General features: G+C 37.1%; 1 protein-coding gene and 1 pseudogene across 3 annotated transcripts in view; one reads left to right on the forward strand and one right to left on the reverse strand.

Annotated features, from left to right (window-relative positions):
* Positions 1 to 584: 584 nt before the first annotated feature.
* DNAJC3 (DnaJ heat shock protein family (Hsp40) member C3) overlaps positions 585 to 27,532 on the forward strand; it is an 82,686-nt gene continuing 55,738 nt past the window's right edge. Inside the window, exons 1-3 of one of the 3 annotated variants that reach the window (XM_015590888.2) lie at positions 585 to 799; positions 18,928 to 19,038; positions 26,810 to 26,934. In XM_015590888.2, coding sequence (XP_015446374.1) covers positions 718 to 799; positions 18,928 to 19,038; positions 26,810 to 26,934 — 318 coding nt within the window. In that variant the 5' untranslated portion in view covers positions 585 to 717. The remainder of the gene's footprint in view (positions 800 to 18,927; positions 19,039 to 26,809; positions 26,935 to 27,532) is intronic. The other 2 variants (XM_015590889.2, XM_006913819.3) reach the window with 2 other exon arrangements.
* LOC102886915 lies at positions 7,208 to 17,639 on the reverse strand (annotated as a pseudogene).

The following is a 27,532-nucleotide window of genomic DNA, read 5'->3' on the forward strand; positions in this document are numbered from 1 at the left end:
CCTAATTTACCGAGCCCCAGCTTCTCCTGACCGTTTCTCGAGCGCTCTTCAGTTCAGTCTGTATTTGCTCTGAGAAGCTCAGCCCGAGGTAGCAGTCTCTGTGATTCGTCGTGTTTACCAGTCCATTCCAAGACCTCAGTTCTTGGCACTTCAAAGAGCTCTTCAGATTTCCTGGGACGAGGTTCTTCCTCATCCCCGACGCGGAGTCTTCACCTTCCTCTCCGAACTGAGCACCAGAAAATCCTCGGATTGCCTACCTCCTCCTCCTACTTAATCTTCCGCTCGGGGACCTACCCCAAAACGCGTTCGAAGCCTGCGCATGCGGACTCGGCGGCCGCCACCCAGACTCCCCGCCCGCCCGCCGCGGCAGTTTGGAGGTCCCTGACAGTTCTACCGCGGGCGGACGCAGTCTCGTCTCGTGCTTCCACGTTATCCTATCAGAGACGGGGCGGGGTGATGACTTCCGCAGCCTATCAGCGCGAACCACGACCCCGGAGAGTCCAGTAGGAGAGGGGCCAGGGAGAAGGCGATTGGACGATGGCGAAACTTGGGGCGTAGCGTCCCCCGGGCCCCGCCCACCGCTGCCTTCCTCTGCTGGGTGCCAGCTGCTGCTTAGGCCTGAACGAGAGCGGACTGCGGGCGGGCGCAGCTGCATTTAGACAGCCAGCGGGGGCTGGTGGGCCCCGCACCCTTGCTTCTCACCGCCGCGCCCTCGGAATGGTGGCCCTCGGCTCTGTGACTAGCCGACTGGGCTCGGTGTTTCCCTTCCTACTGGTCCTGGTGGACCTGCAGTACGAAGGTGAGTCCTGCCCATACCTGGCGAGAGGAGCGGGTTCCGGGGTCCGGCACCCCCGGCGCTTTCTTGCCAGAGTCCCGGCGCGAGTCTTCGGGCGATCTGGGCGGTGGGGCGAGAGCCGGGGACTCCGCGGCCGGGCCTGGGCCTGAGCTCGCCCAGTTCCGGGTTTGTCTGGGGAAGAGTTGCCGGGATCGGCGGGCACGGGGCCGGGTCGGCCGGTTTGGAGTGAGGAGCCGGGCCAAAGGGGTGCAATGAGGCTGTGGGAGCGGGGCACCGGGCAGCGACTTTTGGAGCGTCATGGAACGCAGAGCCTTGGGCAGCCGTGGGGTCCGGCTTCGCTTGGGACCACCTGCTTGGCGACTGGGGACACTGTTGGTCAGTAGTGCTGGGAGGAGGCGGTAAAGGTGGCCAAAGGGGAGGCTTCTTTGACGTTAGAGTTCCGGGGGTTGGGGGAGGAAGTATATCCGCCTGAATGAAGAGAAGGGGACAGTGTTGACTTTTAAGAGTAACATTATTGTACTCTAGGTCTTGTATAGAAGTTGTTGGGTTGGTGCGTTAAGGAGACGGTGTTGACATTCAAGCGCCCGGAGGGAAAAAGCACTAAGTTTGTTGATATTACAACTTTCAGCATGGTGTCATTTAATTTCGGGCTGGCTTTCCTTTTACGAGTTTTCTGGGGTGGGTGGTGGGGAAGGTCCCCCTAAAAAGATACGAATTTTTAAATTTCACTTAAGTCCTACATATTGGATTGTTAGTTGCTCTAACTGAATAGCGAAAATAGAGGGCTGTCCTATCTTAGGTATCAGCGGAAGGAGTAAGAACTCTGAAAGTGCCAATTGAACTAATGCTCCTAGCTTGGTTACTGTGCAAAATAATAGAGTATAATGACATATCACAAGCACTGATCTATTTTTATCCCCCTGAAAAGGGCTAGTAATCAAGGAGGTAAAATTAAACTTTTTAATATGAGACTTAATATTAGAGGGAGTGAGTTGCTGAAGTGAGAATTGTTTCTGGTAAAATTTCCTCAAATTCTAAACTTAAAAAAGTAAAACTCCAACTTTGAGACCTCATTAATGGCAAGTTTTTCTTGTTATTGTTTTTTGGTTCCCTAGTGACTGTGTGTGTGTGTGTGTGTGTGTGTGTGTGTGTGTGTGTGTGTGTGTGCGCGCGCGCGCACGTATTATAAAATCAAAGTTTAGAACATATTATTACAACATTGGGACAGAATTTGACAGACTGCTCCAGAAAATCTAGGGAATTTGAATATGAATGCCTGGACCACATTAATATGGGTCATGTGTTTCAGTTCTTTTGCATTTTCTAATGGTAACCTCCTCCTCCCCAAATGGAGCAGTTATGTCCAGTTACCACTAATGATTTATTTTGTCCTCTTAACAGTAAGTTGCCTATGTTTTGTTTAATGCCAATTATTTTTTTTTAACGTACAAAGGTACACACTTTTGTATGATTTGCTTTTCCCCTAGTTTTTGGGCTACCTTTTTAGAATTTCTGTTCCGTATTGGATTTTGTAGGACTCTTAACACTTCATTTCCATCCTGTGGTATTTTCCATAAGAAAAACCTCATTAGAGAGCTTTTCTGTGTAGGAGGCATTGATGATACTTCTCAGGAGTGCCAGAGTGAGAGCTCTCTTCTTTAGGAGCGTTGCCTGTATAAAGTAGCAGAGACTTGGTACGGGAGGTAGGGAAGAAAAGAAAAAGATCTCATTTATTGAAGGTCTGCTGTGTGCCAGGCACCTTTCTGAATGATCTCTTATTCATGGAGGTACGTGATATTATTCCTACTTTACAGATGAGGGAACTGAGGCTCCAAGAGTTTAATTAACTTGTGTAAGGTCATATAGCTCTTAACTCTTAAGTGCCTTAGGTTGAACTGAATTTATTTGGCTCTAAAGTTCATCTTGTGTGCAAGCTGGAGACACAAGTGGTTGATATCATCATGTAGACCCAATCAACTGTAAGTGGTGGCAGCTGAGAAAAATCAGCATTTTTTTTTTTGGTGGTTTGCTACCAGCAGTAATGAACAGAAAGGTGATTTCCTGGCATGTTTAATACAGTGGTTATCAAACTTGTTTGTACATCTTAAATTCAGCCTGCAGGGCTTTTAAAAACAGTACAGGCCTCCTGCCCCCTCCCACAGTTTCTGATTCAGCAGCTCTGGTGGGACATGAAAGTTTGCATTTCTAAAAATAAATCATTGATGAGAATCACTGGCGTAATAAGTTATATAGAGGAGTTAAATTAGGTGTCTGCTATATACTAGATACTAAATTTGGTGACAGGACTCTAAAGATAAAGAAAGAACCTCTGACTTGCATTAGCAAACTGTTAGCTCCTGTTTTTCCAAATAGTTCTGTCTGAGTTCAGCAACCTCAAAGTCCTCCTGGAGGCATTCATGTCTGCATGATTGTGCTACTACACCTGAGGCTTGGAGAAAGAATAAAGGAGAATGGGTGAAAAGAGTGAATGTGAAACAGTTGCATATGATGGAGAGTGTCACCAATAATTAGCTTAGTTGGCCCAGTTTTTTTTTTTCTGATTTAAAAATATTCATCTTTGGTTTTTCCTTAGGCTTTTCTGTTACTTATAATCCAGAGAAAGAAAATACGTAATAGGTTTATGAATTGAAAGATCAAATCTTTCAGAAAGGCCTTTGAAGGAGGGAAGTCCAAAGCACTAGATTAGGAATAGAATTTTTGGAGCAGAAAGAAAACTTTAGTAGTATCTGCTTTAGTATTCTCATGTTACAGATAAGGAAGCTATTTTAATTCTTTGCTAATGGGTTGTTCTATTTGGTGTCTTGAGTGCCTGGGAACCAACCCTTCTTTTATTTCTTTTTCTTCCTTAGCATGCTACCTGGACTCACTCAGTTTTTCATTATTTCACTGAACTGACCTGACTAAGCTATGTATTTGGCCATAAGGAAAAGAATAGTTGAAAGTCTATAAGTATAAAAGATGGTGATAATTTTTATACAAACCTACTAAAAGTATGTTTTGTCTGCTCTAGGATTTTCTTGACATTATTTAAATAGGGAATGACTACTAATTTTACTGCATGAGTAATTTATATAAACTAAGTATTCTAGCAGATGGTCAGATAACTTCTAGAATTATTCTAAATCCTTTTAATGAAATAGGCTATAGTTAGCAATAGTCTCAGAGGTCCAATTCACTGGACTGGTTAGTCTAGTGAGTGCCTGGAAATGTAGTTTTAATTCTGTGGGTCAGGGAGAGTTGTTCTAAGATGCCCTGTAGTAATTAGGCTTTATTTTTCCATATGAAGTTAATTAATTGTGGTTAACTTTACTTTCTATAGCCATAGTTTTCTTTTGAATAATGTCTAACAATTAATCTTTGTTTATATGGAAATATCATGGGAACCCAGTCAGCTGCTCTTTAGAACTAAAACATTTCAACCATAGATTTATTTTTCTTTAGAGATCTTTAGAAAGCTGCTTTAATAAAAATTTCTGATGAATTTGTGTCATTTGGAGTTTGGAAGGGGGAGGATTCTCTTTAATCAGTTAGCACAGGCTTACACAGTAGTGCTCTTTGGTGAGGTATACATAGCATAGAACTCATGGTTTTTCTGGTTGAGTTTACAGACCACTTGGGGGTATAAGACATGCTTTGGGAAGCATCCATGTCCTCTTCCCTCCTTTCTCAGTTTAGATTTAGTGGTCCATCTTGTAGTCACTCCATTGCAAACAGCTTTTAATTTTCTTGCCCCTGTATTTTTTGTTTGTTTGTTTGTTTTACTCACTTGGCAAAATTGAACACCAATTAAATCCAGCTTGGCCAACTTTTTTGTTGTACTTAATTGCTGTACACAGATGGAGACAAATGGAGATAACCTTGCCGACTGGTATCATTTAAGCACATGATCTCAATTTCAAATGCACACTCAATACTGCCAACATTCCTACAGTTCCCTAGTATATCTGTTCTTGAAAATCAGCATTTCAGTCCTTTTCCTCTTTCTTTAAATCTCCAATTTAATCCTTCCTTTACTCTATTCCTTTACTTCATTCTTTTAGACCTTGTCTTTATTAAGAAAATGAAAGAAAGACATCACAGGGCAGTTTTCTTTCCACCACTAAATTCACTAGCCTACTTGTATGTGTACCTACACTGCTACTTTTCTTATATTAAAATGGATAAAGTATCTCTATTCCTGGAAAAATCCAATTCCTATACTTATGTCCTGGATTCCATTTCCTCTCATCTTCTGAAAATATTGCTCCTACAGTTACCGTTTCTCTCTTACGTCATCACTTTCTTCCTCTCTGCTGGATCATTGACATCAGCACTCCAACATGCTTGTAGTGTTTCCATATTAAACTGTCCTTTGATGTTATGTGTCCTTTCAGCTACTGAACTGTATCTTTGCTTCTCTGGACAGCAGAACTTTAGAGTTGTTGGATAGTCTCTTCCTCTATTTCCTCATCTTCTGTTCTCAACACATTGCGCCACTAATATGGCAAAGCCTTACATCTCTGACTCCTATTTGTTCATGCCTCTTTTCATCTTAATTTTCCCCGCCATCACTATGTTCCCACCACATCAGTTTCTTTTACTTCTAAATGCCAAGCTCATTTCTAACTAAGGTCTTTATTCTTGCTATTCCCACAGTCTGGGAAGCTCTTCTGAGATCTTGAAATGAGCATTTATGTTTCAGAGAAGCCCGCCTTGACGTGCTATGTAAATAGCACTCTCTCCTTCAGTTAATACTCTTCCTTTACCTTTTTGTATTTTCTTTATAAAATTTAACAGTGTTGAATTATCTTATTTATTTTTTTCTCCTCTAGAATGGAAAAAGCTTGTCTTTGTACCTGAAACATGTTGACATGAAGTGGATGTACAATAAATGTTTTTTAAATGGATGAATGAAGTTGACTGTTTGAGCTGTTTTTTTTTTGCATGGTCTCTTCTAAACTTATTTTCCCAGTTGAAATTCCTTGAGCAGGGAACCCCATCACAATATTTATCCCTTGACAGTTAATTGAAGCAGACAGATAATGTCTGTTGAAATTTAGCAAACCTGGTTACAGTTGATTTTATTTTCCTAGATTTTAATGCATTGTTCAGATATACAAAAATACTCAGCCTTTTCTTCTTTTCAGTTTGGCTTTGTAGCCTAAACCACTTTTTAGGTCAAGGTGATTGGAAGGAGATGCTTTGGGTTTGCAGCTCATTGTATTTTTATTGAAACTGTTTTGTTGTTGGTCCTCACTCAACTGTGGAATTGCTAAGATAATGAACTTCCTACTCTGTCTTTCTGTGGTCACATTCCACCATGTTTCTGCCATCTTGTTATATCTTGGATTTAGATCAGGTCTTTTACAGACAGTAGTTGTCTTTTTTTGCTTTGTGTTCCTTTCTAGAATGATCTTAGGGATTTCTTCATTTCTTACACTTTGAGTGCTCCAATCTCAATAACTTGCTACTGCCTTTGTCAACTGGCCTTAGTTTGACAGTATCTTTGATTACCAGTTCTTGCCTTTTTCAGTGTGGTTCTTCACATCTTCATTGTGACTCACCACATCATACTTTTAACCCCTCAACTTTAAGTTTCTTAAAATTCTTTATTTTTTGCTCTCCATAACATGACAGATTCTAATACTAAATTCACTGAAAGACTTAGCTACTGCACATTTTTTTTCCTGCTCTTTATATTTTGCTGACGTATGCTTATGCTTGTCCGAGAAACTTGTTATTTAATGCTGATTAGAAAATGGCATGCTGTTTCATTGCCTTACCTCAAAAATAAGAGACAGCTCTCATTGTCACTTCTCCCAGAGTGTGGCAAAGGAATAAATATTATTCATAGCTCAAAAGAGCGTTGAGACATTGAAAAAACAGCCATAATTTACAAATATATATATTTTTACATGTTAGTGTCTTTGTGTATCAGTTTGGTCTTTATGTTATTGCATATCTTAGAATTTATAATTCTGAGGAATTATAATATGTTTAAGAGGGAAAATAGTTATATTCATCCAATAATTATTGCCCAGTTTGTGCAAGATACTGAATTAGGTGATATAAAGAAGAAAAAATAGTTCCTTCTCTCAAACTTGCTTTTGATCTGGGTTGGGGGGTTGCGAAAGGCAGGCAAACTGTGGGGATAATAAGTAGGAGTATAGAAGGGTCTTTTTTTCCCATCCTGTCACTGAAGTAGTTAGGGAAGGTTACACAAAGGAGTTAGCATTTGAGGGCAGAATCCAGAGGGAGAAGAAATTTTCCAGGTGGGCAAGTGGGGAAGGCCTTTTCATGGAACAGCAAGTGCAAAGGGATGTGGCATGAGCACATGGTATGTTCAGGGAAGTACAACCAGTTTATTATGATACAGGAGTATGAAGTAAGAGGTGGGGGGAGTGAGGGATGTTGAAGCTGGACCCACATCATGGGACCTAGTCATGAAGGGTCCTGTTTGCCTTTAGATTTGAAGGAATTTGGATTGAATCTAGCCAGCAATGTGAAAGTGCTGCAGAATTTTTACAAGCATGCGTTTTGGAAGCTCTGGCAGCAGCATGAGGACTGGATTTGGAGGAAAAGCTGAGGGAAGGTCCCTGTTAGGAGGCACACCATTTCTTGCAGGGAGAAAGGGGCCTACACAACCAACCTTAACACTGTGGCAGGTTCTGTTTCGGAAATGTGACCAAGGCACACCATAGGGGTAATAATTAATTCTCTCTGGATTATTGGGGTGAGCCACGGAAATTTTTTTAGAGGAAGTGGTACTTATCACATTATTAAATGGAAATTATATTGGATAAAATTGTAGCATAATCGAGATCTGAGTTTTATTCAGAGGGACAGAAAGTCTGGATACCTCTTTTTATCTTAGAAGGCAAAAGAAATTTAGTTTGAAGACTAAGTCAACTTTTGGGGTGACAGTATGACATACTTGTTGGGGGTAGTACCAAATTACTTTATTTGAAGGAATGGTACAAATGAAGGAACTTAAGTGGATGTTTTAGTACAACGTACAGAAAAGATAAAGGTAACCCCAACATGGATGCCCTGCCTTGGTGACCAGGGAAGTCAGTCCCGTGGCAGTGGGAAGCCAGCCTAAGGCTTAGCTCTCCTTGTCAGTGTTTCCTAGGATGTGTTTGTCAAAGAGATAGTCTGGCATGTCAGATTCTGGGGTCTTCATGTTATGCAAGTTGGTTTCATGGCCACCTGATTCTTAGATGGATTTCACTTGCTCATTTCAGTAATGAGTCTCAATAAAGTCAGTGGCCAGTTGGTGCAGTTCCAGTAATGACTGATTTATGCCTTTTTTCAAGTGTAGCACAGGCTTTGTTGCATTTAGCCAGCTCTCCCAGTCATCACAGTTTGGTTTCTTGATATTTTACAGAATTCGGGATTTAGCCTCCTCGTTGGTTCTGCAGCTTCATTAGTTTCTCAGCATGTTTCCTTTCCTCATGAGACTGGCGAAGGAAGTATTTAGCAAAGTTCTTCAAAGCCACACTATCAGGGTCAAAGTAGTGAGACATGGATAGGTAGATGTAGGACACATAGAATGCCAGGTTGACCTGGCAGTTAATGGCAGCCTCTGAGTACTGGTAGTAGATCTAGTGAACCTGCAACGGGGAGGCAGTAATCGTGGTGAGCGCTTGAGGACAGGTTGTCCAAGGGCACTGTGAGGAGGTGGCTGATGGCCTGCTGGGTAGGGGATGAGCTCTGGTTCTTTCCAAGCACTATGGAAGTAGGAAGCTATACGACTTGTTGAATGTCTGGCCCAAACATAACTTGACATAGCAGTTCAAAGAACTTTGCATATGTATTTTTTTCTCCCACTAGACTTCAGGTTCAACCTGTGAGGTTGGAGATGATTGTGGCTAAAAGGTTACACGAAATGATGGGTCGAGTGAGTGAAGCATGCAAGGCTTGGTAACTGGCTTAGCCTGGTTTATGTGGGGAAAAGGATCATGTGCTGCATTGAAAACAAAGCTGGGCTTTAGAATTGAATATTGTTTTGACAGTTACTGTGAGTCTTCAGGCACACTGGGTAATTTCTTTGAGCCTCAGTTATAAAAGTATGAAAATGTTTATAGGGTTATGAAAATTCAGTGAAATAGAAACACTGCAAGTATCCAGCACATAATAGGTTCTTAATTCCTTCTGTGTTACATCTTTCCTGTTATACATTTTCATGGCTGGATCAGGAAAGCATTTTGACTAATTGTTTATCTTATATCCATATTTCCTCCCTCCTCAAACAATCTGAACTCCTCTATTCAGTACACCGATCTCATCTTTCCTTTGAGAAATGCAATAGGGAAATGTTTGAAATCTTCATGTTATTTTGAAGATCTCCCCCTCCCCGCCTTTTGAGAACATGCCCCGAAATTAATTGTATCTACTGTAAGAGGCTGGATCATTCTGTAGTTTGCACACAACACTTTCATCATTTTTATTTGATTCCTAGTTCATTCAGTAGAATAATTTTACCATGGTTTCTGTACACATGTTTCTTTCTACATGAATAATGCATAATCTTTTCTATTTTCCATTAGAAACTATAAATGTTAATGGAAATATAGTTTATATTTGAAATTATCTTTAAAAATCAAATGAATTATCTTTAACTGTTTCCCCACCCCTAATCCCTTAAAGTGATTTAATAAAAATCTTTATTATGGAAAATTTTCACACATTTATAAAAGTGGGGAATTGTATAATGAACTCCCATGTATTCATCTACTAGCTTTAACAATTACCAGGCATGCGTTTTGGAAGCACTGATCTTCTTTCATCTAAAAACTTGTGGATTATTTCAAAACATATTAGAGGTGCTATCATTTCATTTATAAATATTTTAGTACCTATAGAAGGTAAGACTGTTGTAAATTTTAGAATCTATATCACCTATAGTTCCTGAAGTATCTATCTGATTATAATGCTATACCTTTGAAATATAGTTTAACATAAATAGTTAAGGCAGGTTTATTTTGCTTTTCTTTCCTGACCTAATTGGCTGCTTAATTGGAAAATAGATATCTATAGTGTTTGCAGATATTCTTTAAGAGTTTTCTATTGCAGGTGATTATTTAATCAGCAACATCCTTAACAAAACACATTCCTCAGTCTGTTAATTTTTTTATTAGTAGTACATGAATACATTCTTACCAGAAAAAGTTAACTCAGAAATACATCTCACATCTTCTTTTTAAAGCATAAATGAAATCAGAATATATATACTGTAATGCAGCTTGCTCTCCTTAGTTTACACAGCACCACGGTTCTTTCCATTTTTGTCTGCCTCCAATCTCTTCCACACTGCAGGCTAGTGATCTTTTTAAAACGTAAATCAGGTAGTCAGTTCCTTGCTAAAGTCCATTCTAATGATTTCTCTTTGCACTTAGAAATAAAGTAGAAATTTCTTACTATGGTCCGCAAGGCCCAGTATGATCTATCTTGCCTACATCCTCTATTCTTAACATGCTGGAAGCCTCCTGTCCATTTCTTGTAGTTGAACTTGGTCCTGCCTAAGCCCTTTGCACTTGTTTTGTACTCTTTGCGTGGTCATATTTTGACATGCTGGATGCTTCTTGTCAGCTTGTCATCAGAACTCCTCCCCCAATCTGTGCCTTAACTCAAATATTATCTTATTAGGGATAATGACCCCTTTGTATTAAGTACGCCTCTTCCTTTCCTCTGGCAGTTCGTCATGCATGGCACTTATAAATGATCTTGTTTTTTCTTTTTCTCTACTGCTAGAGGCTGCCAATGCATAGATACTTTTTTTTTTTTAATGGATGTTGTATCCTCTTGAGTCTGTAAGAATGTCAGTTATATTCATTTTTAGATTTTTTTTATTTGCTCCACTATTTTTTTCTCCTCAATTCTCTTATTTGTTGTTAGTTATTTGAAGATCGATTTTATGATCATCTTTGTATTTCAGAATTGCTAAGTGTCATTCTTTGAATGCAGATTGTTAGAAAAGGCTAATTTCCAGGCTGGAGGCTGGGACATCCCCAGGGTCCCTTCCTTCTCCTTGTATCAGGGTTTGGAGCACTCAGACAACTGCAGCCATCTCCATGGCACACTTCCCCTGGGAGGGTACTCAGATGTGATTTTGCCCATCAATCCAATCCTGTCCTTTTTATATTTTGAGTGTTTTTCTAAAATTTGTTTTTCTGATGGCCCACTTCTTCTTAAAAAAAAAAAATTGTTTTCTGTTGTTTTCTGGCAAGGTTATATAGTTCTCTGTGTAACTTCTGTCATTTCTAGAATTTGAGTATGTTGGGAGGTAGGCTCATGTACACAGTTGGTTGCCCTAGTCCCCTAGTCCCTGTGGTCCAGATTCTTCAAAAACAAAAATTTTTTTTTGTGTGGGTGTGTGTGTATAAGAGGTAACTTTTATCAGCCAGTTTTCTCTTCATTGAAAGGATTTAAATTTTTTAAAAACTTGATTTTGGAAAATCTTAAAAATGTACCAAAGTATAGAGAATAGTATCATTGTACCACTGTGTACTGTCACCCCGCTTCAAAAATTATCAGTTTATGGCCAGTCTGGTTTCACCTATACTTTCATCCTCCCCTCTAAGATTATTTTGAAGTCAGTCCTATGCCTCATAATATATATTCTGTAAATACATCAATACGTTGCATAGACTTCAATGTAATGCTAGAAGGCAGCCTGTCTCTCTCCAGTCAGTGATTGGGAACCCTGCAGGCTAGAGAGTTCTCATCAATGGCTGAAGCCTGCAGGATTTTCTTCATTGCCTCTTTGGAGGAGACTACCCTGTTCATATCTCTTAAGGCCACAGTTTTACATATATTCAGTAACTCTTTTTAAATGAAATTCAGTTACCATGATCTTCATTATGAAAAGCAGTTTATATTTCTGGATATGATATGGATGGAGCTACAGGTGACCCTCATTATATGATTATAATGAGTTTCTAAATCTGTATTGCATACTGAATTTTCACAGAGCAGGAGCCTATTTTCTCATTTTAAATGGGAAAAATGTTTTCCCAGCCCATTGAAAACCCCTAACTAATTTCTCCAAATATTACCCACACACTCTTAAATAGGCAACCATTCTTACATTGTTGCCCAAAACAAATAGGGCTCTGCAGGACCCTAAGTTTTTGAGGCTATCAAGTTAAAGTTTCCTCCTTCCCTCCCTCCTTTTTTCCTCCTTCCTTTCTTATATGGAAGTGTCCAACAGGCAGCCAAAGTAATAAGACACAACACAGAAACTGGAGGCCAGGAATACCAAACACTGAAAAACCTACTTTTTCAGTAGGGCACAATGCAGATAAATGAATTCATTTAGTTTTTTGCTTATATTAGATGAAATAGAACTTCAGTTGCTTTTGATGTAGTCATACTAAAATGGCAGGCAGTTCCTCGAATAGTTGCTGAGGATCCTCCTGGACTCCTTTCTTTACTTGGCTTCCGTATCCAGACAGTAGACACAAGTCATGTGTAGACTTTTTTCTCTCTTACATTTCTCTAAGCAGTCTATTTTTCTCTATTTTTCACTGCTACTACTCCACCATCAAGTCATCCTAAAGTTGCCTGGATTATTGTAACAGATACCTTATTGGTTTCCCTCTTCCCTTCTGGCTGTTTACTATAATCACCTGGAATTTAAGGTGACTCTACACAATGTAAATATATATGTATATATCTTACTGTTAAAATGTATAGCTGAAACTTACCAGATTTTGTTAACCAATGTCACCATAACAAATTAATTAAAAAAAAAACAAACAAACGATGTAAGAGCCAACTTTAATTTAGAATAGTTTCATCACCCCCAAATTCCCTCGTGCTGTGCCTTTATAGGCAAATCCTTTCTCCTACTCTTAACCCCTGGCAACCTCTCATCTGTTTTCTGTCCCTATAATTTTGCCTTTTCCAGAATGTCATATAAATGGAATCATTTAGTATGTAGCTGTTTGTGTCTGACTTCTTTTACTGAGCACAATGCATTTGAGATTCATCCATGTTATTGTGTTGGCATGACATTTAAACAAAAGAGTGGTGAGAGAGATGAGTACTGTGGGGAGCTGCAGTCCTGTGTAAGTACAGAGGCAGGAGTGTTTGCTTCCGACTCAAGGAATTAGGAGAGATTTCATGGTGAAAGTAACATCTAAGCAGGGCCTTGAGAGAGAGGTGGGGTTTTTCTAGGTACATATGGTGAGGGAAGATATTTCAGTAAAGGATATAGCAGGAACAAAAGCTCAGAGTCAGGAAAGAGCAGAGGGGATTTGGAGAACACTATTTCAGTTTGGCTAGAGCACAAGAGGAGGAGTGGGTGGTGGGACAGAAAAGGAAGGTTTAGGGCTTTGTGGTCCTCGAATATCACATTTAGGAATTTGGTCGTGATTTGTTAGGCAGTAGATAGCCATTGCAGGCTTTTTATTCAGGAGAGTAATAGTTCTGCCTGTATCTAATTCTGCTGCCCTGTCTGAGCTGAAGGAGACTGCTCTCTGTCCAAGTGGGTATACAAAGATGACTCTTAAAACAAGGCAACAAATGACATCTAAATATATCAAAAGCATAGCAAGGGTATATAATATCTGTACTACCGGTACATGTATATATATATATACCAGTATATATACGCTAGAAAATGTATTCATGAAATGACTGAATCCAATACCTACCAAAGGCTCTCCTATCTCTCCATTCATTTGTATTTTCTCAATTCTCTCTATGGTCAAAGTATCCTGGATCCTACTTTCCTAGTTCTCCGTAGAAACATCTGCACTGGGGTAACTAAGAATTAATGTTAGGGCTTCTGTCTTAGCATATAGGCAATAAAAAATTCCAGTTGAACAGCATTTCTTTTTTTTGTAAGACCAAACTAGTGATATTAATCAAATTCCTATGTAGAAAGAACTCATTCCTATTTCGGATGCTTATAGACATTTCACCACAGAGGATATACAGATGGCAAATAAGCACATGAAAAAATATTCAGCATCATTAACCATTAGGGAAATGCAGATTAGCACCACAGTGTGATATCACTGCATACCTACCAGAATGGCTAACAAATAAAATCATAAAATAAAAATAAGAAAAATAACACCAAATTATGGCAAGAATGTGGAGAAACTGGATTGCATATATATATACAGTGTCGATGGGAATGTAAAATGGTACAGCCAATCTAGAAATCAGTCTGGCAGTTTCTTACAAAACTAAACATACAACTACCATATGACTCAGCAATTTCAGTCATGAGTATTTATCCCAGATAAATGAAAAGTTACATTCACTAACAGCTGTATATAAATGTTCATAACAGCTTCATTCATAATTGCCAAAAACTAGAGATAACCCTGATAGGTGAATGGTCGAACAAACTGTGATACATCTGTACCATGGAATACTAATTAAAAATAGGAAAGAATGAACTATGAATATATGCAACAATCTGGATGAATTGCCAGAGAATTATACTGACTGAAAAAAAGCTAATCCAAAAAGGTTACATACAGTATGATTCCATTTACATAACATTTTTGAGATGAAAACATTATAGTAATGGAGAATCTACTAGTGGTTGCCCAGAGTTAAGGAGAGGGTTTGGGGTGGAGGTGTATATCACTAAAAAGGGCAATGCGAGGGTGCCCTGTAGTGATGGAACAGTTCTGAATCTTGACTGTGGTGTGGTCATACAAACCTACGCATGTGATAAAATTGTATACCACATGCAAGTAAGATCCAAACAAAGTGGGTGGACTGTATCAATGTCAGTCTCTTGGTGGTGATATTGTACTATACTTATGTAAGGTGATTCCATTGGGGGAAACTGGGTGAATGGTATATAGCATCTCTATTTCTTACAATTGAGTATGAAATTATCTCAAAATAGGGTATTTTTTTTAAAAAAATTTATTTTTTTATTTTTTTCCCCTCCCTCTTCCCCTCTGGTAACCACTAGTCCATTGTCCATGAGTCTCTGTTTGTCCTGTTCCTTTGTTGCTTTTAGGTTTATATCCCACATATAAGTGATATGTGATTTTCAGCTTTTTCCATCTGGTTTATGTCAGTTTAAAAAGAAAAAAAATAAACTGACTCACTTTAGAATAATTAAATCATGATGGAGACAATTGCTATCTGAAATACTGTACTTAAATTTCTCTGAAAACCTCATTAATTTTCTAATGACTGTGCATTTATATATGGTGCTCTCTGTGTTTGAAATGTTGATTTCCCTCTTCAGCCTTTTTACAGAGGTGATATTCTTCCCATTTTTCCTTCTGAATTCAGGCAAGATCTCAGGGAAACTACCGGCCCCCTCCCACTGCTCTGCCCACTAGAACTTTCTGTGATGATGGGAAATATTCTGTATCGTCTGCACTGTCCCATATACCAGCCAATAGCTATCTAGCACTTAAACTGTGGCTAATGTGACTGAGAAATTAAATTTTAAATTTATTTAATTTTTAAATATAGGTGTTAGGTGCCTTAACTTGTGCCTTTACAGCACCCCGTGTGTGTTTCCCCTGTTGTAATACTTTTTTGTATATTTCCCCAACATTCTATTACTAAACATTTTGCAAAATTGAAAGAATTTGATAGTGTACACTCCTTCATCCATCACCTAGATTCTACCATAATTACTATACCTGACTTTAACACATCCCCATCTGGGCATTTCTTCATATAGCCACTGATTATCTTTAAAAATACATTTCAAAATAACTGTAGTACATATGTCTCTAGATACTTTAACATATATATCATCAACAGCTGTTTTGGGTATAAAATTTAAATATAATAAAATGTCCATATTTTAAGTAAATATTTGCTGAGTTTTGATAGCTGCATATGCCTGTGTAGCCCATACCTCTATCAAGATTAGAACATTATCAGCACCCCCAGAAAGTTCTCTTCTGCCCCTTCTCAGTCTATCCTTTTCCCCACTTTGCCAAGTGACTACTGTTCTGATATTTCCCCCTCCATTGTCTTATTAGCACCCTAAATAGTTTAATATCATGTTCATTGTAAAAGAGAAATAATTTGGCTACTGAGTTTGAACACCAGTACAACAGAATGACTCTATTTTTTTTTTACCTAACAAGATATAGCTATTCTTCTTAATAAGTGAAGAAATTCTCAACTATACTCCAATTGAGAAGACACAGTTCTAAGTCATTGCGTCCATTACTGGCTATATTAATTAATAATCTTCTTTCATCACTATCCTACTCAGTTTCAATTTTATAAAGACTAAATTGTAAAATTAACTTCAACACTTGTATTTAAAAGAGAAATGGAAATTAGAGAAAATATGGTCAATATAGTCAATTCTCTACAGTTATTTGCAGTAGTTATGTTCCATAAAGTCACTGTAAACACTAAATTAGTAAATATTAAACGATTGCTTTTAGGAAATACAAGGTTAGGATCCTGTAAGTCTCCGGTCACTATATATATATTTTTTGTAAACAGATCAAACATAACCTTGTTTTATGTGTATTTCTGTTTAAAAAATCTTATTTAATATATATCTTATTTAATATCTTGTTTAAAAATGTTTAGTAACCTTGTTTTACATGTTTCTGTTTAAAAATATTTAATATACAATATTTAATATCTTATTTAAATGAAAATATCTTATTTAATATCTTAGTTGATTTATTAACATTGAACTCATGGCCAACAGCATTATCATTCATACCTGACTTAAGCTTATCTAACACACATATTTTCTGTGAAAGGCACATCACAGCCCTTGCATTTAGGAATACTAGACAACACTACCCTTGGGGACCATTTTAAGCAGTGAAATTACCAACAAAAAACACAAACATGTGAAAAATGTGACCCAAAATATACTGTGGAAAGTATACTTGTTTATGAGAGCTGAAAAAAAGAAGGTGGAGTATTGCTTTGTTTGTCTTCATCTGGGAATTTGCATTTCGAGTGACTCAAGGTTTTTACCATTCTGCACACGCATATGTCTGCAAATGACTGCCAACATTCTCTGATTATTAATTTGGGGATTGTAAATGAATTTCAGGGGTTACAAATGAATCTTAGTGAGTGGGCAAATTCACAGATACAGAATCTGTGAATTGTGAGGATTGACTATATACAAATAAACACGTGTTTAACAAGGAAAGAGAAAATATGCAAAGCTACTATGGTCCTTGTGTCTGGTCATGAGGTTGTAGTTGATATATATGGTTTCCTTCTTCAGCTACCTGTTCCATACTTCTGCCCTCAGCTAGAACTTCAGCCACTCTGGTTTATTTACCTGCTGATGTGTCCCAAACCTTTATTTCTGAAGGGTCTGAGTGCTTAATCTGTTTTTTGGTTGCTGTAGTTTCCTTTAACCTTTTGTATTGGTCATGGAAGTACTAAGATCTCAAGCAGAAATGATGTATTGATTAATTGCGATTCTGGTACTTGCTATGGATTACTAACATCTTGTTTCTCATTGTCAAGGAGCTCAGTGCTACACTCGAGCTCAAGGGCATGACCAAACCAATTCTCAAATTCCATCTTTGTGGGTCTGTCTTCTGCGACCACTCCCAATACCAGTTGAGTATAAGTATGGGTCCATTTAGGAGGCAGCAACCACATCGTAATTTAAAAAGAAGGACGTTTAATATAACAAATTAAGTTATAAATAGGAGAGTAATTATAAAGATGTAAAGGGAGCTCTAAAGGATATTCTAAGGCTGAGAGACAGTTCCTAGGGATGGGCCAACTTGGAGTGGGGCCTCCTACACTTGGTTGGGGTTCAGACCTCATTGGAGAAGGTATAGCTGCAGCTGAAGTTTGCTGTTAGAAAAGTCTGCTGAGCTATTGGGGGCAAGAGCTGGTCCATAGTAGCTAGACAAACAAGAAACAACCCCCTCAGGTAAAAGTGACCTCAGGCTGGTTAGCTGTGTGTGGGGACAGTTGGAGTGCTCTTGTGGATAAGAAGCCTGCAATACCTGGTGTCCTCATTGGGTGGTGCTGGCAGGTTGCTGAGGGACTGGACCCCTGGTCATATGGCTTGGTCAGATTACCACTGGCTGTCCTCCCCATGTGCACCATGCAGCAGGAGCCAGGAAAAATTAAAGGCATCAGTGGGAACTAGAAGGTGTCCTTCCTGCAATGCCCCTTCAGTGTCCTTTTCTGATAGAGAGTAACATTGTGCTGTGTAAAGAAGAAATAGTTAAAACCTCCGGTGCACTTTCTGAATGATGAATTCAAAGCAGAGAGGCAGCACATTGATAATTGGCTTGGTCAGTCAGATTGTTATTCTCCTCAGTAGCTCCCCATTTTACACAGTGTGGAAACCAAAGCTGTTCATAGTTGGGCCCTCTACTTCTTTGACCCCATGCTACTATCTATACTACTGTTTCCCTGTTGCTTCGTAGTAGCCATCATGGCTTCCCTGCTGTTCCTGGAACATGCCTGGCATGCTCCTGACTTAGGTAGGACCCTGGCACTAGCTGGTACTTCTTGGAAAGCTCTTTTCCTAGATATATCTGCATGTTGAGTTCCTTACTTCCTTCAATTAAGTCTTTGCTCAAATATCAGCTTCTCAATGAATCCCACTCTCTACCACCTTATTTAATACTAAAAGCCCCAGCACACCTGACCCCCCTCACACAGTTCTACTTTTTCTATAGTACTTTTTACCTAACATACTATGTAATTTACTTATTTTTTATGTCTGGTGCCACTAGTGTCAGAGATTTTTGTTTGTTTTTTACGCTTATCCCAAATACTTAGTGCCTGGTGCATTGTAGATACTAAGTACTTGAATATTATGATGGGCTTGATAATATTCATTAAGGTGAGAGTCTAGTTTAACAAAGCAATTCTAATTTTGTTCAACATATTTTTACAACTGTTATGATGCAGTTTCCTTTGTATTTTGTAGATTGATTACATTGTTTTCACTGACTAGGTTGATATGCATGTATTTTGGGGTTGCTTATACTCTGTAAAATGAAGCACTGTGCTTTATTTTTACTTTCTGTAGGTTTCGTCACTTTTCAGCTTCCGTGACTTTTCTCATCTGATATATGTCAGAGGCAGATAATTATATCTTTAACATTATATTCTTTAGAGTTAAATCTTGGTTCACGAAAAGTTAACTTATTTTTTTAATTTATTTTTAGGTGCTGAATGTGGAGTAAATGCAGATGTTGAGAAACATCTTGAATTGGGCAAGAAATTACTTGCAGCTGGACAGCTAGCCGATGCTTTATCACAGTTTCATGCAGCAGTAGGTAGGTTTGTATCTTGGAACCAAAACAGTAGTCATCTTAGTGAATTCTAATTAATAGCTCTCTTTTTGGATGACATTTAAAATAAACATTACTTAATGTTTTATAAAACATTTAAAAATATTTGCAGGATTCTGAGTGAAATAGATTAATAAAATAAATGCAGAACACTTGAACGCATATGTATCTGGCACAAGAGAATTTTCTAGGTAACTGAGATTTACTACTACTGGAAGTACCAAGAATAATTCAAGATGATTTTGACAGAAAACTTTTCTCACCGTATTATATAATTTCCTGGCCTCTTAAAAGCTTTCACTAAATACAGTTTAATTTCTTGATGACTTGAGATTATCAATATAATAGTTACTTTACTTTGAGGCCCTTGGGGGATCTTGAAGTTGGTCTGACTCCCACCATCCCTTAAGCCGTTACTTCTTACTGCTCGCCTGTGTCTGTCTGGAGCATCAGCTGTCGGCAGCTTTTAATCTATTGGGACTGTGAGAAACAAGATGACCACCATAAATGGCTTCTTTTTTTAAAATGAAAAATTTTAAATTGAATTCTAGTTGACCTATGCTATTATATTTGTTTTAGGTGTACAACATAGTGATTCAGTGTTTTTACATGTAACAGAATGATAACCATGACAACTGTAGTAACCGTACAGTTATTACAGTATTATTGACTGTATTACCTATGCTGTACATTACATCCCATGACTTATTTTATAACTGGAAGTTTGTACCTCTTAATTCCCTTTGTCTGTTTTGCTTGTCCTGCCACCTCGCTCTCCTCTGGAAACCACCAGTTTATTCTCTATATCTATGAGTCTGTTTCTTTTGTGTTTTGTTTGTTCATTTGTTTTTTAGATTCCACATTTAAGTGAAATCATACATTATTTGTCTTCCTCTGACTTATTTTGCTTAGCATTATCATACCCTCTAGGTCTATCCATGTTGTCACAAATTGCCAATTTTCTTTTTTTTTTTTTCATGGCAGAGTAATATTCAATTCCACAATGTGTGTGTATATGTATGTATGTATCACATCTTTTAATAAATAGGTTCTAAGTGAAGGCTTAAAGGGGTTTTATTCTGAGTCACTGCATACATTTTTATGCTAGGACTTTTTTGACATTGACTTTTCTGAGTCCTTTTTAAATTTACTTATACATTCTCACCCTTATTTGGAATGGTTAAGAGTGACAAGTCAACCTGCAGAGTGATGAGGTAGGATATTTTTAAAAAGATACGGTTCTGTTCACCAGAAATATTGTCATCCTTCTGTTGTAATTTACTGTATAAACAAAATGTAGTTAGGTTTTGGTTTGGCAATATTTTTTTTTCATGCTTTTTCTTAAACTCATATTTTTATTATTGATATTAGCTCTCTGGAATACTGATAGGAAACATAGATTTTAATCTTGGCTTTGACACTTGCTAATACTGTGACATTGGTCAAGTTATGTAAGAAAATGTAAGCTTAAAGAAGTTACCTGCATATTCCCAGCAGTTTTCACTGTCACCCAAAAAAAGGAATTTTTGTGAAGGTTAGGTAGGAATAATATATATAAAGATTTCTTTGAAAATAGGGTACAATTATGTATGTAAGGTATATATAAATAAATCTAATTTTTGTGTCTGAAAATTCAGACTTTTCTAAAAACAGAATTGATATGTTAAGGGGTTTTCTACATTGGAGTTCTATTAGGAAGTTTCATTTCAGTGATTAACTTAACCTTGGGTAGTGGTAGTTAATTGGCACAACAATTTGCACAAGTTACTTTTCACTGGAGACCACATGCTATATGACTGTGTCATTACTAAGTCCACACTTTTTCTGGTGATTTGAACTTGTCTTCAGTGCTGCAGCATGGTAATTAAAAAATTTTAAGTTATTACCTTAGGTAAAGCATGTTTTTTTAAAAAAGTTGATTCTTCCCTACTACCACAAGGGTATTTGCAGAAACGTATACTTTCTACCTATTTTATACTTTATTCTTTGCATTCTTTAATACCACATTTAGCAGAAACATTAAGAGCTATGGCATACTTGTTAAAGTAGTTTAAAATGACTGCCTATTTTCCTTTAGCTTCACCACCGTACAAGAATTCTTGAGCTGGTTCTTTCCCAAAATACCCAATAAAATATTGTCTTTACTGAAAGATGTAAATTAGTAAAGCTAAAGTAATTTATTTGTGATATTCAGTAAAGGGAGAAAGTGAAACACGATTGGTGCATTTGGAATTTGAATAGCGATGTCACTTTGTTCATATTTTGGTGAGTCGCTATACACATATCGTAATTTCTGAGGAAGACCTGTGTGGTTTGAGACAGTCATCATTTTAGTTTATGTAAAACATTGATTGTTCATAAATAACTGTAGAAAATAAAGTTTAAATTGTGTGTGATGACAATTGTAGTGATGGGGTGAAGTGGTATCAGAAAAGTACTGTAGTTTCTCTTATTTCAGTTGTCTCATTTACCAAACATCAAATTTAGTATGGCCATGTTGGCCACTTCAGGTAACCCAGTGAGCTGTTGAGAGAGCCTCTAACAAAATGAATCAGTCTAGATTTCCTGACTTCTCGACTACCAAGTTATGCACACTTACTGTTATATGTGATCTTTTGTGGTAAAATATCATCCATGTTTTAATACATTGCTGTAAACTGACTATATAAAAAGTTCATTAAATGTTTATTCATAAGTATGTTTATACCTCCCAACTTCTAAATTTTGTAATGCACTTTATTTCTTTAACTTTTTCTGTGATTAGAAATTGATGTTAAAGTTTGTAATAGAATTTGGCTAGCAGCATTGTGAGTATCAATGAGTCATTTTTTATTATAATGTTACAGCTGACATTATTTATGGTTTTGATGCCCTTTTTCCATTTTCATTTTTGAAAAATTACTTGGTACGTTTTGAAAATTACTTGGGCATGGTTTGTTTTATGATTACATTTTTTCACAATGAAAGGCTTCTATATTAAAATGCATAGCAACACAATTATTTCTATTTTGTGGAACAGATTAATGATTTGGTTTGAAATATTTTTTGTATCTGGTATATAAATATTGTTTGGCAGGAATTTTAAGATTTAGAACTGATAGGGAAATATTCTCAATCTGTTGGAAACACGGTAATTTCAAAAAGAAGTGTCTACTATCATTTTTCAAATAATCTTCTGAAACAATTGCAACTAATTTAGTGTTATGAAGTAGTCAGACAAAAGTTTTGTTTAGAGAGTTGTCATTAGAGAAAACTGCCATGCAGGTGTGAAAATAGCCCTGCCTCTCATTTCCACAGCATGGTCTTATGGCCTACGGGTCTGAAATGAATTCTACATCTGAAATCATTTCTGTGATAGACCTATGGACTATCTTCAGTGTATCTGGCATGAATGAATGTCTAAAGCGGTGGATTAATGGTGCGCATGTCTAAAATGATAGGTTTCTCCATTTGCTTTTTAAGGAAACCAGTATAGTTTTGCTAAATTAAAAAACAAAATCCATGTCTACATTTATTTGTCACTTAAACTATATGGGGCTTTCTCATCACATTTAAACCTCACTTGTGAAATGGGGATGGACATTACTATTCGCATTTAGGCAGAAAGAAAGAGTGCTTTAGTGACTTCCTAAAGGTCACATTCCAGTTCAAAAGATTGTGAACTTCTTAAGGATAGATACTATGTTGTTGTTATTTTAATCTCTGATAGGTGCTAGGTGAAAGTTTGAATGAAGGGATTGGATTAGCTGGGAGCAAGAATAAAAAAACTTTTTATGTCTACGCGAGGGTGATGTACTTTCTGCTTCCTGCTACCACTGTTTACAGCATCATTTGTAATTGGCTTTCTTATGTGTTTTCTCCAGATAGTAGTTGTATTTTTTTTTAGGGCTAATTTTCTTTTATTTGAATTGTTTGATAATTTTAGGCTTAGACCTCAAATCCATCTCTCATGTTAAATTTCTAATAAACCAGTATAACAATTTAAATGACATTTTCAAATGAGATCAAGTATATGTGTAGGCTCACAAGTATTTTAAATAATGAACTGTATTGTATAGTGAGTGGATAATAGGAAAAGTGATTATTGTCACTTTTATTGTCAGGTTATCAAATCTTGTATTATGAGAAATGAAGCATGAATTTCTTAAACCAGTCCTTGTTCAGTTGCTATTTGATGCACAATGATATAGGAAGGGACACTAGTTTTAGGAACTGTTGGTATTTTAAGAAAAAGAGCCAGGGAAGGCTATTCTGTTTTGCCATTCAAGTGACCCTATGGCACTAAGCAAATTAGTTCTTGATTCATATGTTGAGCTGTTGCCATTTGATTCCGTATTTTTGTAGGTTCGATGTTATAAATTGAAATTTGGGTTCCAATGCCATTTCATATCTTAAAAATACCTAAAACTATGTAGTAAAGTAAGTGAAAGTGACTGTCCCAGAAATATTTTACATAGACATTTTAAACAGTCAAATACTTAATACAAAAGCTATGTCATACGTAATCTTTTTTGGAAGTTTTTCTGCACAGACCGAAATGGTCAGGTTTTTTTCCAAATAGAAGTCTAGTGCAATTTTTGCTGAAGGTACCTTCTTGATAAAATGCCCAAGGCTAGTAATAAGCATTCTTCTTTCTTGAAATAACTTCCTACAGAGTTCAAAATAAGCAACCTCTGTTTTTGAAAATGCCATTGCTGATTTCATGTGGAAGGCAGGTCTGTGGAAGAGCCATGTCTGTGCTGACTTCTTTGGGGCTCTTGCTTGTCCCAGGCAGGTCTCAGTGTCGGCTTGACGTAGGAGTGTCCTTTGTTGCAGTTAGCAGGAATTTTTTCCCATTTCCTTTTATTTCAGTACCTGTGGGCAGGTGCCATGAAGACACAAAAATGAATTCACTCAAGGAATTCATTTTCTCTACACTGAAGTTGTATATAATAATTGATATTGGGAAGTAGTAGTAAGTGTTAGGTGCAGTAAGGGATGTATATTATAGAATGTTATGGAAATTGAGGAAATGGAAAGTTATTTTCACATGTGTAATCAAGTAAGTTATTTGAGCTGTGCCTCAGAGATTTAGGATTTGGACAAATGAAGATGATGGTGTGTGGTATAAACACCAGGCCTTAATCATGTTATTTCTGGTATTTCTTATTCTTTGCTTAGTATAAATAAGTCATGGAGAACTTTTTTTTTTTTTTTTAATGAACATAAAAGTACTTGATGTTCATTGTGAAACATTTTGGAATATTTGGACAGCATAAAGAAAAAAATCCATCTCTGAGCAGATAGTGAATTTCTGTTTACTTTCAGAGGCAGTCACTTAAGTTACAGTAATCCTTAGGTATCAAATAGTTCTTATGGACAGTTATGCTGACCAGACCTATATTTTTAAAATTTATTTCACATTCTAAATTAAATATAAACTACACCTAAAAATATTCTATATCAATATGTTCTAAATATAGTTACTTTGTTTCTTATATTCTTTCTTCAAGCTAATTACAACATTTTGCCAGAAATACCCTATACAGAGGCTATTGACTTTGTTCTTCTTGCCTTGCCTTCCAAGGGGAGTTGATCAGGAAAGAAATTTCAGTGATGCTTAGCTGGGATCATGTGTGAGTTTTTTGTTTGATTTTGTTTTAGATTTAAGAAAAAATAAAGTTTTTAGAATTGTTAAAACACTCAATTTTCAAAAATGTTACTACAATAAAATGTTTAGTACTATAAAATATATATAACAAAATTTACCATTTTAACCACTTTTAAATGTATAGTTCAGTGGCATTAAATGCATTTATACTGTTGTGAACCATTACCACCATCCATGTCTAGAATTTTTTCATCATCCCAAACTGAAATTCTGTGCCTATTAAATAGTAGTTCTTCATTTATGATTCCCTTACCTTCCTAGTCCCTGGCAACCACCATTTAATTTCTTTCTCTATAAAATTGACTATTTTAGGTATTTTGTATAAGTGGAATCATACAGCATTTGTCTTTTTGTGTCTGGCTCATTTCACTTAGGATAATGTCTTCAAGGTTCATTTGTGTTGAAGCAAGTATCAGAATTTTATTCCTTTTTAAGGATAAATAATATTCCATTGTATGTATACCACATTTGTTTATCCATTCCTCCATCTGTGGACATTTGTGTTATTTCCATCTTTGGGCCGTTGTGAATAATGCTGCTATGAATATGGGTATACAAATATCTCTTTAAACTTTGCTTTCAATTTTTGGGGGTATATACCCAGAAGTGGAATTGGTGATTCATATGGTAATTCTTTGTTTAATTTTTGAGGAGCACCCCCAGCACACACACAGCAGTGCACCATTTTACATTCCTTCCAACAGTGCACGAAGGCTCCAGTTTCTCCACATCCTCACCAATACTTTTTTTCTCCCTCCCTCCCCGCTCCCTTTTCCTTCCTCCCTCCTCCCCTTTTGCTTCCTCCCTCCCCCCCTTTTCCTTCCTTCCTCCCTCCCTTTTCCTTCCTCCCTCCCTTCTTTTTTTCCTTCCTTCATCCTTCCTTCATCCAAGTGGGTGTGAAGTGTGGTTTTGATTTGCAGTTCCCTAATGCTTAGTGATATTAAGCATCTTTTCATGTGCTTATCGGCCATTTGTATATCTTCTTTCATGTATGGTCTTCTCTCCTCCTGCCCCAACTTCCCCCAGCAGTACTAAAGGGAGTTTTTAGTGCTGTTAACAACTGCTCAAAACCATAATTTTGAATGATTATATACTATCCTGCTATGTATATTCCCATATATATTCCATGTAGAAAAGAATATTGTAATGTTTTTCACATGATAGGACTTTCAGGGGTAGAATTTTTAGTGAGTTTTAGTTGTAAATCTTATAATGATGAACACCTGTGCGCATAGATATTTATTTTTTAAAGATAGATGGTTGGATTTGGTCAAGATCATTTTTAACATTCTTGATGTGTGTGTGTATGTGTGTATCAAGATTTTATATATATATTTATATATATATTTTTTGAAGTTGCTTTCTTGAAGTGAGAGGTTTCCTTCTAATTGAATTCACTCCTCTATAGGTGCTGAACACAGTGGAATTAGCTTAGAAACCTAACTCATCCATCTGCTTTCCTTCTTTCAAATATTGTTAACTTCTCTTGTGTTGCTTTCTGTTCTCACTCATTTACATTCTCCTTCTTTGTCCTAAGGTTTGTACCTTTATTTCTTCACTGCCATATTAGTTGGAGTTTGCAGGGGAGCAGAGATTGCATATTAAGTATATCAGTTTAATTGGAAGTCTATAATTTTCTAAAATCCTGTGAATAGTGCATAGTCCACATTTTCAGTCAGTATTTCACTTCCTAGTCAGTGTTTCACTTAAGAAAATTTCATTAAGGACAAAGTTTTGAGTTGAATATAGTTAGTATTTCAGTCTTGAGTTTGGTGAACTTTTTCTCTAAAGTGCCAATATAATAAATATTTTAGGCTTTTCAGCCATGCAGTCTTTGTTGCATATTTTTCTATTTTTTTGACAACTCTTTAAAAATGTAAAAAGATTCTTAACTTGAAGTCTGTGAGTTGGATTTGGCTCAGAGGCTACAGTTTGCTGACTGCTGTTCTGGATTTATTTGCAGTGATCTCACCAGGCAACATGACACATTATTGATAAATTCTTTTCTTAATGCTTTTCTTAATAAAATTGCAAACTCTAATATTCAGGTGATTAGGTTTTTTAAATAAGTTACTGAGAGCTAACATTTATTGTTTTTATTTTCAGATGGTGACCCAGATAACTATATTGCTTACTATCGGAGAGCTACTGTCTTTTTAGCTATGGGCAAATCGAAAGCAGCACTTCCTGATTTAAGTAAAGTGATTGAATTGAAGATGGATTTCACTGCAGTAAGTGCATTTAAACTTTTTTAAAAGGAGAATTTAAGGGAACTTAGAAGAAGTAGTTTGTTTCTTAAGGTAAGGACTGACATACTGGGTATAGCTGAAGGGTATAGAAAGCCACTGTGACATAGTGGACTAGACAACAAGAGACATCCAAAGTCCCTGGTATCAAAGGTCGGAGTGAAAGAGGAACATCGGATGATTTTTAGAAACTTGGCAGTGACCTTTGCTTTGTTATTTACAAAGACCGCTGTATGGAGGATGTATCGTAGGACAAGATGTGAGGCTGGGAAATGAGATGATTGAAGCTGTCAGGTAACTGGTGACAATTTCAGTTAGGCTGTAACAGGAAAAATAAAGAAGAGGGGATAGCTCGACTAAGCAGTGGTTTGTGGTTAAGGTACAGTCCTGAATCAGACAGAGTTCTTCCCTGGAACCAACAAGCTTTAGAAGCGGAAGAATTTACAGTCTAATGGGGTATTCTGATGATTGGCAGGTCAGTGTAATGGCTTAAAATAATAGTACCAGTTAGATGGTTTCAAAATTAATTTGATAACTCATTCATTGTTTATATCCTGCCATATTCTAAAAAGAATTTGAGATA

The sequence above is a fragment of the Pteropus alecto genome, unplaced genomic scaffold, assembly GCF_000325575.1.
Source record: "Pteropus alecto unplaced genomic scaffold, ASM32557v1 scaffold72, whole genome shotgun sequence".
NCBI classification, from domain to species: domain Eukaryota; kingdom Metazoa; phylum Chordata; class Mammalia; order Chiroptera; family Pteropodidae; genus Pteropus; species Pteropus alecto.